Here is a 19,059-nt window from a genome sequence, read left to right as displayed (position 1 = left end):
AACGGAGGAGTGGGCATCAGGACGACTGGGTTCTATTCTCAGTTCAGCCACTGCCTCACCGTGTCCTCTTGGGTGTCCAGCCTCCTTCGTGCCTCAGTTTCTCTATCTGTAGAATGTGTCACCAGGATTCAGGCTTAACTATCAACTGGTGCTGCTCTGTGTCCCCCTCTGGTGGCTGGCCTGCATGGGGGGGGGCTAAGAACCTACAACTGCTACCCTCAAATGGCATTGCTAGGAGAGCATTCCCTGGGTTCCTTTTAGCGCTGAAGTTCCCAGGTTCAATCCCGCCTTGCGGTCAGAGTTCTTAGATGTGCAGAGTTGGATTTTTGTTGCTCGCCGGCTCCTGATGGGATGTTCAAATTTAGCAGCCCTCGGTGCATGTTGGGAAGAAAATGCTGAGGCGGGGCTTTCTCAGGGTCTGGTAGGGGCGGGCTGGCCATGAGCGGCTGCGTATTGGGATGTGGGGGGAAGTGGTGGTTTGCATGTCGGATGATTTCATCAGCACCCTGCTTGCCACACCCCAGCTGGGCCGGGCGGCAGCTGTGGTGCGATTGGGGTCTGAATGCATCTCCTCTCCCAGGAGGCCTGGTTGGGGGCAGAGCTGCAGTGGGTATGACCGATCCCAGGCGCTTGGCGAGTTGACACCTTCCTCTCCTGACTCCCCGCTCCCTGCTTGCAGACTGCTGGCACCAGCTGTCATGGTCTTTAAAACAGTCGCCCCCACTCAAAGCCACGGGGAGCTAGCTTGCAAGGGGTGGTGGGGGCCTGGGATCTCCCCATGCATCTCTGCCAACTCCCCTCAATCCGCCCTCCCAAGCACACCCACCCCCTCTCTTCTGCTAGCCAGAGCCCTAGGTTTTTGGCTGAGCGGGGCCTGCCAAGGACAGGCAGAGAGGGGGATGAGGAACGCCACACCGGGCATCTCCTGAGAGGTCTGGCTTCCTAGCAGAGACGCTGGGCACCAGAGGCTGCTGAAGTTGCTCCCAGAAGTGCCTGAAAATGACCTTGGATGAATGAATTTGCCGGGATTTTGAAGAGCGGGGGTCTGGTCCTGGATCCAAGGTGGTGGAAGCCTTGAATGTGGGGCCATGACCCTTTTGGGAATGGGCCATGGGGGAGCCATTCGGGGGAGGGGTCTGTGAACCGCTGCTAACTGCATCTTCCGCATGGGTGGAACCAACACTTTGTGGATCTGGACCCCGTGGGAAAGTCCCTCTCTGCAGCTCTGGGCCCATCTCTGCTTAAGATGGAGGTTTCCTTGGCATTGGAGATTCCAGCTCTGGGGGCAGCTGGTTGGGGCAACGCCCTAGTGCCTGTCTCTCAGGACTCCCTGCTGGGACTTTGGTGTGCGTGCGTGTGTGAGAGAGAGTGATTAAACTGGCGTCTGAAACCCAAGACCAAGCCGGAGCGGGCTGGGGATGGTGTGGAGTCACCGTGGGAGAAACTGGGCATAATAGACAGCGAGGGCTAGAAACCGCTTTGACTCAGAAGTGGATGGAGTGTGGGAGGTGGACCCGTATTAGCAACTCCCCCGGTTTTTATCCCATGTCACTCGGTATTTGGTATGTTTGCTTAAATCCCCAGATCCTGGAATCCTGTGAAATATGCCTGAACCTCTGCTTTCATTTAAAATCCCCCCCGCAATGAGTTTCTGTCTCTCATGGTTGCAGAGAAAAGCTTGGACACTTGACACCCTTCTCACCCCCTCACTTCCAATTCTCAAACTCTAGAGGGCAACTGAAAGCATCCCTGCCTTATTACTGTTTTTTAAAATCTCCTGGTTTTCAAATCCAATCTCATGATTTTGCGGCGAGGGGAGGGCCCCGACTCGTGAATGTTGAAGGTGTGTGTGTGTGGGGGGATGCTGGCTCAGCCTTGTTTACTCCATACCGGGCCTCTTGCGTCTACCGGCACCGTCGTGCATCTGGCATAAAGGAGCTGTTGTGTGCTGGGGTCTTGCTGGAAAGGTGAAGTCATGGGGGCTGAATGAGGAACCTGTGATTCTGAGGCTAGGGCCTCTGCTTTCATCTCCTGCCTGAAAGGAGCCAGTTGTGCTCCTGGTCAAACTCTGCCTTGGCTGGATCTCCCGCCCCTGAAACGCTGCCGGCCTCTCCCTGCCTGTTTGGGTTTGAGGGCATCTTTTGTTGCAAAGTTAAGGGGAGGAAGGAACTGGGCATTTGAAAGATTGCTTTGTTCCCATCCTGCGGGGAGTGGAACTGGAGAGCGGCTGTGCTCTGTTGTGTTACAGGCATGTCTGGGGAAGGTGATAAGGAGCAAAATATCCTCTTGAGAAGGGGTGAAATAATCTAAATTGGGGGGGGGGGCGCTTGTTATTCATTTGTATTATTTCAGTGGCCAACTGAGACCGGAGCCCTCGTGTGCTAGGCACTGGAAGCATGCACCGTATTACTGACCCAAAACATTTCAAGCCCCCCAAAGTTGTAAGTCTTGGTTTAAAAATCATAAGGTTCTTTTTTAAAAGGGGGGGGGGGTGTCTTTTGATTTGCATTCAGGTTTGGGGGATTGTGTTTTCAAGTTTTCTTTGCAGTCTAGAAACTTTTCCCTTTTTTAAACAAACGCTGAGATTCTTGCATCATCACCTGACTCCAGGAGCTGGGGCTTTAAGAAAAAAAAGTCACTGTCAATTGCAAGACTCCCAATAAAGTCTTGGGACTCAGCAGCACTGCCTCTGATGTTAATCCGCTTTAGCTGTAATTTACAAATTGCAGTTTGGTCCCATTGCTAGAGGTAGGATCTTAAAAACCCACCTGCCTGCAGGAATCACTGGGGTGAGTTCTCTGGCTCGTGCAATGCACTGGTCAGGCAAGCCGATGTCATGTGATTTTTAGGGGGGCTTTATCTCAGAGCCCCTTGTTTGAGATGCCCAAAATTTGCCCCACTAACCCTACACCGGATCCCCATGAGGTACAGCAATTTGCAAGACAAACCGAGGTGGCATGTGGATTTCAAGGCACTTTAAAAAAACTATTTGCTAACCATTAAGCAACTCTCAATCTTCCCAGCAGAGCTGCCGCTCTGCTATACCAGTCATACCCTTCTGGCCTTAAAATCCATGAATAAACCATCCTGAAACGGCGAGAATCATTGAGATCTGTCAGCAGCGTCTCGCATCCCGTCTGTGCTCATTATGCTCCCGTTGGCTTACGGGCCAGTCAAGTTGTGCAGAGAGACCACCTGTCCCTACCCCTGGAACAATGGCCCCCTTTGAAACTGCTGGGGCCGGTTCTTGTTGCAGATAAAGGCTGAGGGATCTGCTGTCTCTTTGGAGGAAGGAGCGCTCTCCGGAGCTGCGGCCGCTGCCTCCTTTGGGATTTGCTAAAGTAGGGAGCCAGCGATGGAGGTTCATTTGTTTCCAGCTTTTTCGGCCCTCTTTGTCTCTTCCTGTTAACTCCTTAGAAGCTGGAGGTTAACGTTTTGAGGCAGTGGATTTTCCCCCTGCTCCATGCTGGGTTGCTATTGGAGGGGGAGAGGGGAGCTTGGCTGTGATAACAGATGGGTTAAATGTGAAACAGGGCTAAGATTTTTCCAAAGGGGACCAGTGACTTTTTTGGGAGGGCGGACTAGTTTGAGACCCCTCAGTCCTGGTCTATTCACAGGCTGCACCGCTTAACCTGTGCTGGTTTACGTCAACACTAGGGCTTGTACCGGGATACCTGTGTTGGTTTAAAAAAACAAATCACACTCGTAACCACTCTAGCTAGGAGTGCAACTTTCAATGGCAGATCCGGCCTGATTTCAGAAGGTGTTTGACAGGCGCTCTTCCGAAAATCAGGACTAGAGCGGGTCAAAGTTTCCATCCAACTTCTTTTTTCAACAGATTTAAAAAAAAAAAATTATTTGTCAAAACAGAAATGTGAGTTGCCCCCTCCACCCCACCCTGTGAAAACCGGAAGTTACTGAAAGGACAATCAGATCCGTGGCCCTGATGACCTGGAGGTGACTCTTGTCACGCAGGGAGTCAGCGGCACATTGGATGAGTCGCGTTGGAGCCGCAGTCTTGACCGTGGGAGGCTGCTTGCTATGGGGACAACCAGCCGAATAATTTGCTGCTGTGGATGGTTTTATATTACAGCAGCAGCAAGAGGCCCCAGCTGAGATCTGGGCCCATTGCGTTAGGTGCTGTACGTGCACCTGGTGAGAGACAGCCCCTGCCCCAAAGAACAATCTAAAAAACTAAGGGTGGAAGGACAACCAGGGGCCCAGAGTTACCCAGTGGGAGTAGAACCCAGGTGTCCTGAGCCCCAGTCCAGATCCCTAGACTATGCTGTTTTCCCCTGGCTGGGCTGAATAGATAGGCCCTCATTCAGCCCACAGCTGGATGCAGGAAGGAGGCAAGACACGCGTGCCCCTTATGTTGCTCTGTGCATGAGCCGTGCTTCGTCCAGATGACTGCGCCCCGGAACGGCTTCCCGGGGGCAGGATGACACAGGCGTGAGCTGTGGAAATGTACCAGCACGCTCGGCGTCGCCCGCATCCTGACACCTAATGGGCAAGAGGAAACCTGCCCGGCCCCCGCCATGGTGTTGCCAGACTGAGGAGGCGAAGTGGGTTGAATGTCTTGCCGCCTCCTACCTGTCTCACACCTCCCTCGGTTGGCTGAACAGGATTAGGCAGGTAGCTCTATTCAAGTTGATGTCTGAGATCAGGGAACCTAGCAACTAGGTTGACTCCTAGTCACTTGTTTGAGCCACTGCGCGGCATTTCCTCAAGAGTGGGAAACAGAACCCCAGGCATCCTCGCTCCCAGTCTCCTGTTCTAGCCGCTCCACGGAAGGTGAGCCCGGATGTCGGCGCTCCTCACCCATTGTGGTTGCTTCTCTGCCTCCCCAGTACGCATCTCCCCAGCTCCGACCGCCTCGGGCTGTTGTATTCTACACTGAATCCGATCAGTTGGAACCTGGGGAATTCGTTTCTCCAAGTTGGGCTCTGCTGTAATCCAGTGATGCTGATCTGTCCAGTTGGGCTTGTCTGCCAGCCAAACCCGCAGCTGCTCATCTGCTGCCCCCGGGTGATGATACTTCAGCTGCACTTCACCAAGCCAATTTCAGCACTAGCCACTCTGCTTTACGTTGAGGAGAGGGAAACTGAGGCACCAGGGGCTGGATTTTTCAGACGTGGCCGCTAGCGTGGGGTTGGCTGGCTTTCCGGGCACTTCACAGCGGCTGGCTTCCCAAGAGGCCGAACACCCATAGCGCCCATCGAGGTCAGAGTCGGGGATAGAAAAGAGGCAGCGAGTGACTTCCCTTCTCAGCGTGGTGGCTCTGTCCTCCCGAGGTGGCTGCTTCTAGAAACGTCTGCCTGGGCTGGTGGGTCCCACATGTGCCTGGAACGGCCGAGTGGTGACAGCGCAGCGTGAGCTATTGTTCAGAGAGACAAACGGCTGCAGAGACTCTCGGTCATCGTCCTCCCTCTCCACCTCTCTTAGTGTTTGTTCCACTCCGGTGTTCTTGCCCCTCACCGTTGAGGTCGGGTACAAATCAGAGACCTATTTCCCACAGCTCTCAGTCCCTCTAATACCAATGATCTCTGCTCCTATTGCATCTTTCATCCAAGGCTCTGAGACAGATGAATTAACCATTACAGTGTCGGTGTGTGTGTGATTTTCCCCCCCCCCCCCCATTGTACAAACAGGTAAACTGAGGCACAGAGGTGATTGCTTGCACTGGAGGTTTGTGTGGAGTCCTCATCTCTGCCCTCCCCCCATCCCACATTATAAAATCAGACTCTCCTCTCAGAACTGGGGATAGATCCCAGTAGTCCTGACTTCCCCACAACCCTTTCCTTTTTAAGGTTCAGGGTGGGGGGCAACCTTTCTGGGCATTTTAGTTAGTGGTGAAGTTGTCAGGCAGTGATGTCTAGTAGTTGGAGCAGAGCTAGGAGTGGAGCGTATGGTGTAGTGGCTAGAGCAGAGGCCTGGAGTCAGGATTCATAGGTTTTATTCCCAGTACTAGGAGGGGAGCATGGTGTAGTGGTTAGAGCGGGAACCAGGGAGTCAATATCCCTGGGCTATATTCCAAGCTCGCCTGGCCTTGTAGACACTTGCGCTTGTGAGTCTCTTGCCACCGTGAACAACCCTGTAAAACAGAACCCTACTTTAACCGCCCGACCTCAAACCCAGCCAAAGTGCCCCGCCGACAAGTTTCATTACAAACCGGAACGCTCAGGTCGCCTGGGCTGAATCATTTGAGTCTTCTGAGGGAGCTGGGTATAAACTTCACGGTGTTAACCCCAAACCAGAGCAAAAACCCCCTCTGATTGGGTGAGTGTTTCTTTATGTAGCTGAGTTACGAATGCTGCGATCAGTTCGGCGCCCGAATTTGGGAGCAGCGCGAAAGTGAGTGGAAAATCTCTGCTCACCAGTGCGCCAGAGTCTCCTGCCTCGCCTGGTTGGCTCCTTTCCCTGTAGCACTGGCGGACCCCAGAAGCGTGAAATAGCTACAAAGCTCGGCTAGCCGCAGCTTTGAGGCGTGGAGCTAGGAGTTCAAACAGCAGGGAAGCCTCCCGCGGAGGCTGGCCCCTCCTGGCAAACCTGGCCAGGGGTTCGGCTTCACACCCATTTGGCCCTGATCTCCCCACTCAGAGGAAGAAGTGTCTAGGGAGTCAGGAGGCCTGGGTTCTCTTCCCAGACGGAAGCAAGTTGCCTCCCCCACCTCTGACTCTGTTTTCCTGTCCGTAAAACAGAGATGAGGCTGGACCTGTGGGGGGAGTCGGTGTAGGAGCTGTTACAGGGTGAGCTGTTTGCAGCAGGGACATCCTCTTAATACGTCACGCTGAGGCTCCCAACCTATATAAATACTTAATAAAATCCCTCGAGAGGAGTAAAAACTTGATTTGCCTTTTAGGGATTTCACCCACTCCTGGTGCGTATTCCTCCTTTAATGTTCTAGCCACCCCCACGTTGCCAGGCTGATGTTACAGCCAGCCTGTGCCATCAAGAGGTGGGAATAAGCAGTGTTCTGGACTGATAGATGAACTGTCTCCACTGCTGCGGGGCAGCTGCTTCTGGGGAGGAGCGGGGCAGCGGTTTAAAATCCATACAGCAATGCTCTTCAGGGATTGCTTCACCTGCTGCTGAAATACAATCACTTCTGGGGTGGAACGTGACAGCTGCTTAACAGCTGCACAGCAACATAACAGGAAGCGAAGTGCCCACATAACCCTGTTTTTGTGGGGTCCTGAATGATCACTTACAGTTAGACCCTTGAAGTTTGTGTCTCAAGTAAGTCTAGAAGATTTGGGGTTTCGAGGCGGCAGCGTGGCCTAGTGGATCGAGCACAGGATGGGGACTCAGATCATCTGGGTTCTGTTCCCTGCCCTGCCACTAACCTGCTGGGTGTACTTGGGCAAGTCACTTTCCCCCTCCGTGCCTCAGTTTCCCCCTCCGTGCCTCAGTTTCCCCCTCCGTAAAATGGCGATAATGACACTGACCTCCTTTGTAGATGTGCTGAGGAGAAGTATCAGAGCGAGGGATTTATTATTTTAGAGAACTGGGCCTCTCTCAAATAGGCGAGAGGAAGATCCTTCTTTTCTGTCTGGAACCAAAATCCCTGACTGCTGGGAAAGCGCTGCAGGCCTCTTACTCACTGCTAAGCAGTGACTGTACATCCTGGATGACTGGAGCATGGAGAACTGATTCTGCAATCAGACTGGTGCCTCCATGAGCGGGCTTGGGCCGAGCTGATGGTTACGGTTGGTTCAATGATAGATGCTTCAGAAACTGGCAGAGACCTGGCAAACTCATTCCACCTGAGCAGCCAAAGAGGGTTCTATCCCTGGTGCTCGGAGGGGAGAGTGAGGATATTTCTCAACAATACTTTTTGGGGGAAAAGATTTCCCTCCACCCCCCCCCCATACAACTGTTTTTTTTTTTTTTAATTAAACTTTTTCTGTGTGTGGGGGGAGGGGTGGAACCACTTTTTAATAATGATAATAAGGAACCTTCCCTCACCTTTTCCCAGTTTAAAAAAACAAAAAGTGTTTTTAAATCCGCCCCAACCGCCCGCGCAACTAAAAACGTCAAAGAAATGGATGTTTTTGTGGAATATTGAGATTGTCTTCCAGGCCCCGTTTTTGTTTAAATCCTTTTTCACTGAGGAAAAAGGGAAAACCCTGCTAATTTAGACCAGCTCTAAACCCTTTTTTTGAACCAAGATAATAACTTTGGTTAGGGGCCTTATTTGGGGGAGGGGGGTGTTTGTTTACCATCCCCTAGTGGGGATGCTGGTATAAAGGTGCTATAAATCTGTGCAGGTCAGGCCAGTCCCTCGTCTGGATTCATTTGGGCAATCCCATCTGTTAATCTGAAGTCTTGATGGCTCCCATCACCACCGGATCAGGCACCTCACAATCTTTAATATGTTTTATTCTCCTCGCACACCTGTAACGTAGGGAAGTGCTGTTAGCGTCTGCCAGATAGGTCAGTATCATCCGCCTCATCTCCCAGGTGCATGCATTGGTGTTTGTAACGTGCTTTGAGATCCTTTTGATGGAAGGGGCTAGAGAACTTAAGAACAAGATTGCGTGCCCTGTCGCTGAGGATTTCTGGAGCTCCTGCAGAGACCTTTATGTTTTCCGAGGATGGCGTCTTTCTGGGAAGTAGGTTTTTCATCCTTTGAAATCCTGAGAGCTCTGAAGCTGGGCAGAGATTTTGGTCTCTTGCACGCCGTGGAATTTCTCTTATCAGTGGCTTTTAATGATGGACTGAGTTTGCCGAGCAAGATCCCCGCTTTCCAGGTGCGGCGTGGGAGAGTTTGTTTTATGTCCGGGTCTCGTTTTATGTCTGGCTTCTCAATACGGATTCCCAGCCCTGTCTCGGCTCCCAAGGGTGAGAGCTGCCTTTCTAGTCCTCCTGCCCGCCTGGATTCTCCACGAGGGGGAAGGGAGCCGGATTCTGATCTCTGTTACACCACTGTGAATTTGCGGTAAATCCATTGGGCCTGATTCTTAGTCACACTCCAGGCTGCTCTGGCAGCACGAAGGGGCCTTACAACTGATGGAAACAGCCCCGTGAGCATCCTTCCTGCCCAGCGTAGAGCTGGTGTAAGGGTTTTGCCCCAGTGGGTGATGGGGTGTGTGGCCGCAGTGCACTGTGCTGTAGGTATTCTCTGCTTCCCAGGGTCCACGAGGCACCAGAGCATAAACTAGAGCAGCCCAGGGGTTGCTGTAATTTATGCTGGGGCAGGGTCCTGCATCACTGTGGAATATGGACTACGTTGGCTTAATGCCCCTGCTGCTCCAAGCACAGGAACAGAGCGACGGAGGCTAGCGATCTGTGGGGCGGTAACTCCAGATTAGCTGTGCCTGGCTCCGTGAGGATCAGTTACCCCCAATTTGTGTCTGGGGGTGAGGGTGGTTTCCCTTGTGGGGATTGTCACACAAGAGTTAGAAGCCCTGGCCCCCAAAGTGGGTCCCTTTCCCTTTAAGCCCGGCCTGCATGTGCGCAGTGGGGGTCCCTTTAAAAAAAAAAAAGTGTCAGGAACAAATAAATCCCAGGACAATGGCTTGATGATGTGCCCAGGGTCCCTGCTGCCCTCCCTGTTCCTAGCCTGGCAGCTTCTCCGGCTGGCAGGGAGCCCCAGTAACTGGGCAGGATGCTTTGTGGTTCGGGGCTCTCTGCACCAGGATGGACTGCTGTTTCTGTTTCCCATTCAGTGATGGTTGCGGGGCAGAGAGGCTCCTCTGCGGGGAGTGGGTGAGTTCCCTTCCCCCTGGGCCCTGCCTCCCACTCTGGTGCAATGCAGGCGGTTGATTTCCAGGCTGGGGGCGCAGCTCCTTTCCTGTCCCCCGGGGGATCTCTCCCGCTGGACGCCCCCGGCTGCGTGAGGAGGACGTGCCCGCTTGCGGGAGGCTGTGGGGTATAGCAGACACCAGCCTGGCACCCGATCAGCCGCTGTATGGACATGCCCCGGAGGAAGAGAAAAGGGCCGTGAATCCTATTAGGGTCAGAAGGGACCAGATCCTCTAATCTGACCCCCTGTATCTTGCAGGCCACCGCCAGTACCCGCCCACCAAGCCTGACCTATTGGTTTAGCTTTGCAGCGCTGGTCCTTTGGCGCAGCGCGGGGTGACTTGTGGCAGATGTCCGGCACTGTGGTGCCTGGCAGTGATGCCCCACTTGGCCATTGCTGCTTTGTGCTTGGAGCCGAGGAATTGTACAAAGCAAATAGCGAGGGGGGGGGGGGTTTCACGCAGTACCCCGCTGTCCTCCCATTGCCCCCCTCAGATCAAGGCTGGGCATGCTGCATGAAAACAGCCGACTCTCCCCTTAAAGCGCTCCCATGTAGAGCCAGCCAAGCGATCCCTGCCTGGTACCGTCCGTCCCCCACTCCGAGAACTGTCTCCACGGCCTCTTCCCCCACCTCTCAGCTAAATCCCCTGCTGTGTTTTCTCTCTCTTGCCCTCCCCTTCCCCTCTCCCCCTCCATACATCTTGGGGGTGTGTGACTTTAACCAGATGTTGCATCGCTATGCAGGACCGCATGCCCTGCGCAGGGCAGGGGAGGAGCTGTTTTAACCTCCCACTCACCCCAGTAGCATTCCTGCCCTCTTAGCACAGCTGCCCGCCTTGGCCCCGGTGCCGAGGGCCTGGACCTGCTTGTTTGTATCCAATGGAAATCTCTGAAGGGGCGCAGTGCGTGTTGGGGGGCTGTAGAGGCAAGCGACTGGGCCTAGGAGTTGAAGATGGATGGATGGTGGGTGGGGAACCAAGTGGATTGACTCAGCCCCCCGCAGGGACAAGATCTAGTCCATTTCCCCTTCTCCACCCCAGCCAAAACTCGACCTGGGCTACCTGCTTCTTCTCTCCTCCCATCCCCCGGGTTATCAGTTCTGTTGGACCAGAGCAAGATCAGGTAAATAGGTGTGATTCCTCTGTGTCATCTCAGCTGCTCTTTGTGCCATCGGTGAGTCTGACAGTCAGTCGCTGTGTCTGAATGGTAGTTGGAAGGAGGGAGACGTACAGGGTTTATGACCCCCGTCCTGTCTGATAATCTAAGTCGTCCTCTTCATTTCCCATCCCCCCCAGGGACTAACCTGGCTAGGAGAAGGAAACGCCATCTGTTTATCGGAGGAGAGCTGTCAGGAAAATGCCTCATTTCCAGCAACCGTGACCCCTCCATTGCTGGGCTTATCAAATCAGTGTCTTGGGGAACACAAAGCAGAACTGAATCCGGCAGCAGGGGAGGGGACCGAATGTCTCTATCTGAGGCTTTTATTACAGAAGAGCAGCTGTATACACATTTCTGTGTGTGTGTGTGTGTGTGTGTGTGTGTGTGTGTGGTGGTGGGTTCTGTGTACAGTGAAAATGGGGCTTGTGGGCTCCCAGGGTTGGATTCCTCTTCCTCCTCTCCACCCCCAATTTTGTCTTTATAATCCCCTTTAAATGGGCAAGCCTTTTAGGATTAAATCCTGTGGGTCAGACTTCACGACTCTGTCTACAAGTGCATAGGCTTTTCCTTTGCTCTAGGATGTTGGGTATCCGGTGAGCCCCCTGGTCTGTCTTACTCCAGTACCCGATGCCTTGGAGGAAGGCAACACATCGTTACCGTGATCTTAATTTTGCATGGGAGTTGGGGAAGGAATTCCTTCCTGACCCCTGCAGCAGAAGGGCAGTGCCCTGAAGGGTGAGCGCTTGATGCCCCATATTGTCGGCGGCAGAGATGAGTAGAAAATTCATCTGCTGGTTCCTTCGGGGCGCCTGAGCAACAGAGCAGGTGAGATTGTGAATTGTTAGAGCCAAATCACCCACCAACCTTCTGCTCCTGCTGGTGGGCTGTGGGGGATTGAAAGCAACAAGGTGCCTGCTCTCTGATCTTGTCAATTTCACTCTGAAATTGTCAAGTTTTAAGCTCTTCTCTCTGCCGATGGCTATCTTGCCAGAACAGAGCTAACCAAAGGGGCTAAGAGACGCTGCAGTTTGCATTAACCCGCTGGGCAACCTGGGTGAGTTGGCTGCCTATTTGCCGAGGGGGGTGAGCCCACCGGAGGATCTGGCCTGCTATTTTTAAGACTCTCTTGCATTCCTGCACCATGGTGGATTTGATGGAGGTTTGGAGACAGGATGCAGTGAATTATGAGGGGATGGAGACCCTTTGCTGAGCCCTGTTACTTTGGACACCCCCCCCCCCCCCACTCCCCGCTTAGATCGGAGGCCTGTCGGAGGCGAATGCTGACACTTGAAGAGTTTAGGAAAAGGAGAGGTCGGTGATCTGGATAAAGTGACGGCTTGAGATTCTGTCCTCTGCAGGTTCTGTGCAGAGTCTGATCGGTCGCCCAGCTTTCTGATAAGTGTCTCTTCAAGTGGTTTGAGGTCCTTGAGCGAAAGGCAAAATCTCACTCCTCTTCTACAGAGAGCTGTTGGTGTATGGGGCGCATTATGGACACACGGGAGAAGTTCCCTGCCTATTTGGGAATCTAAACTAGATAGGGATTAGTGACCAGCATTGTAGTAGGCAGCAAAGTCTAGCGATTAGGGCACTGGGTTTGGAGTTAGGAGACCTGGGTTCTATTCCGAGCTCTCCCACTGACCTAATGGGCAGCCTTGGCTAAGTCACTTTGCCTTTCTGTGCCTCAGTTTCCCCTCCTGCTCTTTCTGTATTGTTGCTTTAAACTCTCAACCCTTTGGATTGTCTCTCGCCATGAGTCTGTACAGCACCTAGCACCATGGGTCCCAGTTCTCCCTGGAGGCTCTAGGTGCTTCTGTAATATAAATAATTTGCAGCTTTGGGTGTGCAGGGAGGACAGTCTGTTTTCTCTCACCGAGACACGTGATGCAAAGCTGACTCGAAGTCAGAAATAGCCAGGACTAGGATTACTCAGAACTTTGCAACAGGAAGTGACCGGCTGACTTCCTCTTTCTGAAAGGAGGGTGCCATGACAACCAGCTGCCTGTCCCCAGTCCGGGCGCCAGGGGCTAGATCCTTAACCCTGGGGCGGCTTCCAATCTTTGTAGGGTTTGTGTTCTTCAAACCTCCAGGCCACACACGTGGGGGCGGGAGGGTTTGCGGCACGGGTGGAGACACCTGGTTCGGTTCAAATAAAATAAAACGTCACCTGGATTAGGGCAAAATCCCTAAATTCATCACCGGTATCGAAATTGAACTCCGGAGCGTAGGAGTGAAAACTTTAAGCCAGTGCTTGAATGCGCAGCAGTGGCAGAAGTGGAAGTCAGGACTCCTGGGTTCTCTTCCTGGCTCTTGAGGGTAGTTTAGTGCTTAGACTAGGGGGCTGGGAGTCGGGACTTCTGGGGTTCTCTTCCTAGCTCTAGAGAGGGAATGTGGTCTAGTGGCTAGAGCAGGGGCCCGGGAGTCAGGACTCATGGACTTTATGCCCAGCTTGGCCACTGGCCATCTCAGGGACCATGAGTCGCTTTGCCTACAGGCTGTAGTGTCCCGTGCATGGTAGAGAAGGCCCAGGTCTCTGTTATAATTAGTATAAAGGAGGATTGATTTTTTTTTTTTTTTAGTGGGACTGCGGGACCCACACAGACCCTGTGGTTCTCTCTGGCTCCCAATCTGCCCAGTGCCGTCACGTGCAGTCTTTGAGAGGCCTGGCCTGAACACTGCAGTAATGGAAGGTTTTCCCGACTAGCTGTGAAACGCCGCCTGTTTGAATCTCCGTGGGGTCAGCTCCGCCCTTGGTTGAGCAGATAAAATGTGACCCAAATGTGACTGTCTGTGGTCTCTTGGCTGAGTCTGAAAGCCCCTGATGCTTTTTCACAGCCCACACTGAGATGTCCATTTACACTGAGTAATGATTGGCTTCTGTCTTCCACCCCAGAGGTGGCTGCATTTCAGGAGCACCCTGTCTGGGGACCCTGTGGGATATGAAAGGCGCCAGATACATCTTTAAAGCATTACTAGGAGACTCACTGCACAGTGTTTGGTTGTTTTTTTGTGGGGGTCCTTTCTTGTTGAGCATCCAAAGCCAATTTCTCCTGCCCCCTTTTACAGAGGGTAACTTGGCCCCTCTGTTCTACAGGAATAAGGGGTGTAGATCTTCCCTTGGCTGTTCTATCACACCCGGGTCTGTGCCGCTCTACGGCGTGAGGCATCCATGGCGGGGTGGGGGTGTATTTGTTAAGCAGACACACGGTTGTCATGGTTATCGGAAACAGGGAAGTACAGGAGATTTGAAATAACTGGGTGTCTTCTCCCATTCTCCTCCGTGCTCTTTCTCCCTCCTAGGATCCCCGTGCCGCGGATTCACGTGGATCTGGCTGGCTTTTCTAGCCCCCCTCCCCTGCCTCTTTCACCCCATCCTGGTGTGATTGTCCTGCTGGACGTGACATCAGCTGGGTTCTGGTGACCCAATAACCTCTAACGACCCACATCTGTTTGCAGCGTCGGCCGATTTTCCCGGAGCATGGGCCGGGTTTAATACCTGGATACCCTTGGTCGGCACCATGAGCTGGAACACAAAGCGACTGGCCGAGGGAGGGACTGTCAGGAAGATGCAAGCTGGAGGGAGGGCCTCCCGGGTGAGAGGCTTCTAGGGTGGTCGTCCGGTTCTTGGGCAGGCGGGGTGTCCCCCTCTGTGGAGCTGAGGTTTTAACTCTCTCTCTGTCGGCCAACAGAACAAAGAGAAAGAGAAGATGAAGGAGGGCAAGGAGAAGGACGCCCGCTACACCAACGGCCACCTCTTCACCACCATCACCGTCTCGGGCATGACCATGTGCTTTGCCTGCAACAAGAGCATCACGGCCAAGGAGGCGCTCATCTGCCCCAGTGAGTAGCCGCGCGTCGGCGAGCGACTTGTTCTCCAGCCCTGTCTCCCCCGCCCTCCCATCTGCGCCTCCTCGTTGAACCACCTGCTTCTCTCACCTACCCATGTTCCCGTCCACGTCTTCGAGGTGCCACTCTACCTCTGCCCCTCTGTCACCCTGCGTCTCTGTTTCCTTCATCCCTGTCTCCTCCTTCCTACCTCCCGCTCCCTGGGCCTCCCGTGCCTCCCCATATCAAGCCTCACCATCTCCTCTGCTCCACCCTCTGCCCCCTTCCTCTGTCTCTCATCACCCCCTGCTTCTCTATCTCAGCCCCCCAACTCGATTGCAATCTCCTGCACATCCCACTGCATCACGCGCCGCTCCTGGAGCAGGGAAAACACGTTACTCTCCTGAGTGAGAGTAAAACCCTCCTTCCTGCAGCACCAGGTAGCTGGCTCAATACGCCCTTGGCTACTACCCATGAAAGGGCTTAACTGGGTTGATGGAGAACAAGAGGATCAATGTTAGTATGAGAGAAGACGCTTCTGTGTTTGCACAACTATATTTGGATGCAGGAGTGTGCTGTCCGTGGGGGGCCGTAAAGCCCCACGTAGCCTGTGGACACGTGTGTGGCTTGCACAAGAAATCAGTGGTGGTCAATGGGATTCACGGTGCAGGATGGGAGAGAGATTTTAGGGCACCGAGGAGACAGACTGTGTCGGATACGCTCGGTTGAATTGCATTGCCTTCTTATATGCCCCTTAGTTGTACACACGGTCCTGATCTGGTTCTAGGAGGGTTTGGTGTGTTAACTACTTCAGGTCAATTGAGTACGTCGTGTGCTCTCTGCGTCCTGGGGACCTAGCGCTGTTCTTTACACCAGAATTGCTCCTGATATGTGAATCGTTGGGGGAAGCTGCCCGGTTCTGCTCTATTAGTCAGGGGGAGGGATAGCTCAGTGGTTTGAGCATTGGCCTGCTAAACCCAGGGTTGTGAGTTCAATCCTTGAGGGGGCCGCTTGGGGATCTGGGGCAAAATCAGTACTTGGTCCTGCTAATGAAGGCAGGGGGCTGGACTCGATGACCTTCAAGGTCCCTTCCAGTTCTAGGAGATGGGATATCTCCATTAATTAAAAATTAAATTATTAATATTAGTCGATTTCTTTTTGATCGGCCGCACGGGGAAGGGGCGAGATGCAGTATGTCAAAAGCTTTGCTCTAGCGGTGAGATTTTCTGCAGGGGTAAGCCTGGGCGACGTCCGTTATGTCTGCACTACAACCGACTGCCGGCCCAGGTGTGTCTGTCAGGGGGGTGACGAGGTGGTGCCGGCAGAGCTCTGTCCATCAGGCATAAGCACCCAGCGTAGACGCAGTTAGACTGGAGAAGCTGTGCTTTTACCGGTGTAACTCTTCGCTCCTGGGAGGTGGTTTCGCTAGACCTCCTACAAAGCTAGACGATGTACAGCTGCATCCACCCGAAGAATACTTTGCCAGTATAGTACTCCAGTAACACGCTGCTAGTGTAGACATGATTCAGCTGGAGTCACTGGCATGAAACCAATATACACCGGGGGGGCGAGGGAGGGGTCGTCTGGCCCATTGACTCCAGTGGAGCTGCCCTGATCTACCCCAGCTGGGGATCTGACTTGAAGTTCAGTCGAAGGATCGTGCAACGGCTTGTTCTCCAAATCCTCAAGGACGGGCTAGTGCCTGCGTGTGTGGTCAGGCCAGAGCGCCATGGATGAGTGGGAGGTCCTGTGGCTGGGGGTGGGTTTTGCCTTCCCTGTATTCTGGCCGGGTTTAGTTGTTTCTGAAAGGATCATTCCCTCAGCTGATGTATGGGACGGCTTATAAATAAAACGTGTGGCTCTGTGCATACAGGCCCTGCCCGGACTCCAGCCAGCAGGCAAATCCCAGCTGTGGCCAGGAGCGAGAATGAAATTCCATCTCCTCGCTGTGTCTCATTAACACGATGCCTTTCGATCTCAGCGGGCGGGATGCTCGCAGCGGGCGGGCGTGTGGGGAGGGGGAGCAGAGATTTCATTCAGAAGCTGCGGTTTCTTCCTCGTCGAGTTTAAAAGTACTTCTTTCTCGCCGGGGAGCAGACAGGGCTGAACTGCTAGCACATGCTCTTTGCCAAGGAAGTGTGGTCCAGTGGTTAGAACACTAGCCTGGGACTTGGAAGACCTGGGTTCAATTCCTTGCTCTGCCACAGACTCCTTGTGCGACCTTGGGCAAGTCAGTTAGCCGCTCTGCGCCTCAGTTTTCCCATCTGTACAATGGGGATAATAGCTCTGCCTTGCCACGTAGGGAGAGGATAAATACATTAAAGACGGGGAGGTGCTCAGATACTCTGGTGGTGGTGGGAGCCAGATAAATGTGTTTGTCCAGGCTAGTTGTAAAGACCCTGAGCGACATAGCTATCACTGCTTTCCTTAACTTCATCTCTCATGCCTAGTTCCTACCGTCCTCGGTGTTTCCACCATCCGGATCTCTCTAGTCGCTGGGTACAATTTTCAAAAGCACCGACGCGACGTCGAAGCCGAAGTCCCGTTTTCAAAAGCGGCTCAGGGCTTGTCTGTACGGAGCGGGGGTTATTTCAGCCTGGGATCCCGTTGCCAATACCTGCAAACGGCTGTGCAATGCATGGTGGGAAATCCCCACCCGCTGCTCTGGAATGGGGGTGATTGCCTGCTAAGGTTGCTGCAGGTGTTCTTGGAGGATTTCGGTGAATGCGAAATAAGAGCGGCATAGTTCATGGAGATGCAGGGTTGTTCCCAGTGGCTTGATTTCCAGCGGTGCTGTCTCCCATTGACTCCCTAATCAGACTGTTTAAATATTTGATCGCCATATTTGGGGTCGGGAAGGAATTTTCCTCCAGGGTAGATTGGCTGAGGCCCTGGAGGTTTTTCGCCTTCCTCCGCAGCATGGGGCAGGGATCGCTAGCAGGAGGGTGCTCTGCCAATTGAAGTCACCAAGACACAGGATTTGGGGACTTCAACAGCAGAGTCAAGGGAAGGGTAGGGACGGTTTTGTGGCCTGCAGCATGCAGGGGGTCAGACCAGATGATCATAATGGTCCCTTCTGACCTTAAAGTCTATGAGTCTATGATATGTGACTCTCCCAGGATGGCTTTGCCGCCTCATAGACTCATCCCTGCTGGGATCCCGCGGGGCGGGCCTATATAAGTTAACCTATTCTAGAATTTAATACTGGTGCCCATCACTGTGTTATCTGGGCAGCTGTTGCATGCAGCCCTACTGCTTGGTTGTGTTTGGATCTTGCTCCATTTTTTTTTTAAGGCGATGTTAAAACTTAGGCTGATCATTAAAGATTCCTCTACGCAAGAGAAGAGATGCTAGCCCCAGGGGCCTGGCCAAATTCTAGCTCATTTCATTCCATTCGTCGGACTCCAGCGTTTCCCTCCTCTGCCCTGCAGTTTCAATTGGATGCTTTCTTCCTGTCCGAACGCACCCCAGGATGTTGCTGTGTGGCTGCTAAACGGCTGCCGCGTTGCGCCCCAGAGGTGGACGCACTTCGGTGGTGAGCAATGCCGTAACTGCGGTGCGTTGGGATGGAAGACGGCGAAGGGGTGTAAATACAAGCTCTGGATTGTTATTGTAGGTGCGCCTGGAAAGACGTCTGTTCATGGTTCGGAAGCGCTTTGGGGCAGGGACTGTCTCTTAGTTCTGTTTGTACAGCGCCTAGCGCCGTGAGGCCCTGGTCCATGACTGGCGCTACCACAATACAGAGAACGAGCTACCAGGTGCTCTGGACAAGGAAGCCGTTGGAGACTTGGGCTTGTCTCTGAGAAGCCATGTGCATATAAGGAGGTCCCATGCCCAGCCCCCAGCGCGGTCAGTCTCTATAACCCGCCTCCTGCAGGCCCTGCTGTCTCGAGTGTTACCTGGCTTTGTGCAGGTTCCTGAGGCTCGCCGGCCCTGCAGTCTCACGGGGTTTAGTGCGGAGGAGGCCGGAGCGCTGCCGGTATTCCCTCCTGGCTGCCGGCTGAACGGTACAGATGTACGGAATGTTGTTCGTTTCCTGTCGGGTTCTCCGGCAGGCGGGCGGGCGGGGGAGGAGATGGAACGGCTTCCCTGGGGATAACGCGCTGACTCACCCGGTGGGAGGAATCCCTCCCCGCTCTGCTTTCAGGCGTGACTCCCACCTAGGGTGCCCAGATAGCAAGTGTGAAAAATCGGGACGGGGTGGGGGGGTAATAAGAGCCTATATAAGAAAAAGCCCCAAATATCGGGACTGTCCCTATAAAATCGGGACATCTGGTCACCCTACTCCCACCTGGCTTCTCTTTCCCCTCCGAAGCGAAATCAGGGCTGGCG

General features: G+C 53.6%; 1 protein-coding gene across 5 annotated transcripts in view; it reads left to right on the top strand.

The window, feature by feature from the left end:
- Positions 1 to 19,059, top strand: part of ARHGEF2 (Rho/Rac guanine nucleotide exchange factor 2) — a 132,121-nt gene that overhangs the window by 76,858 nt on the left and 36,204 nt on the right. For all 5 annotated transcript variants that reach the window (XM_042843297.2, XM_042843296.2, XM_008171971.4 and 2 more), the window contains one exon: positions 14,592 to 14,742. In XM_042843297.2, the coding sequence (XP_042699231.2) occupies positions 14,592 to 14,742 (151 nt within the window). The remainder of the gene's footprint in view (positions 1 to 14,591; positions 14,743 to 19,059) is intronic.

The sequence above is a fragment of the Chrysemys picta genome, chromosome 20, assembly GCF_011386835.1.
Source record: "Chrysemys picta bellii isolate R12L10 chromosome 20, ASM1138683v2, whole genome shotgun sequence".
Lineage (NCBI taxonomy): Eukaryota > Metazoa > Chordata > Testudines > Emydidae > Chrysemys > Chrysemys picta.
Note: the sequence above shows the minus strand (reverse complement) of the source record. Positions and strands in the feature narration are given on the sequence as shown.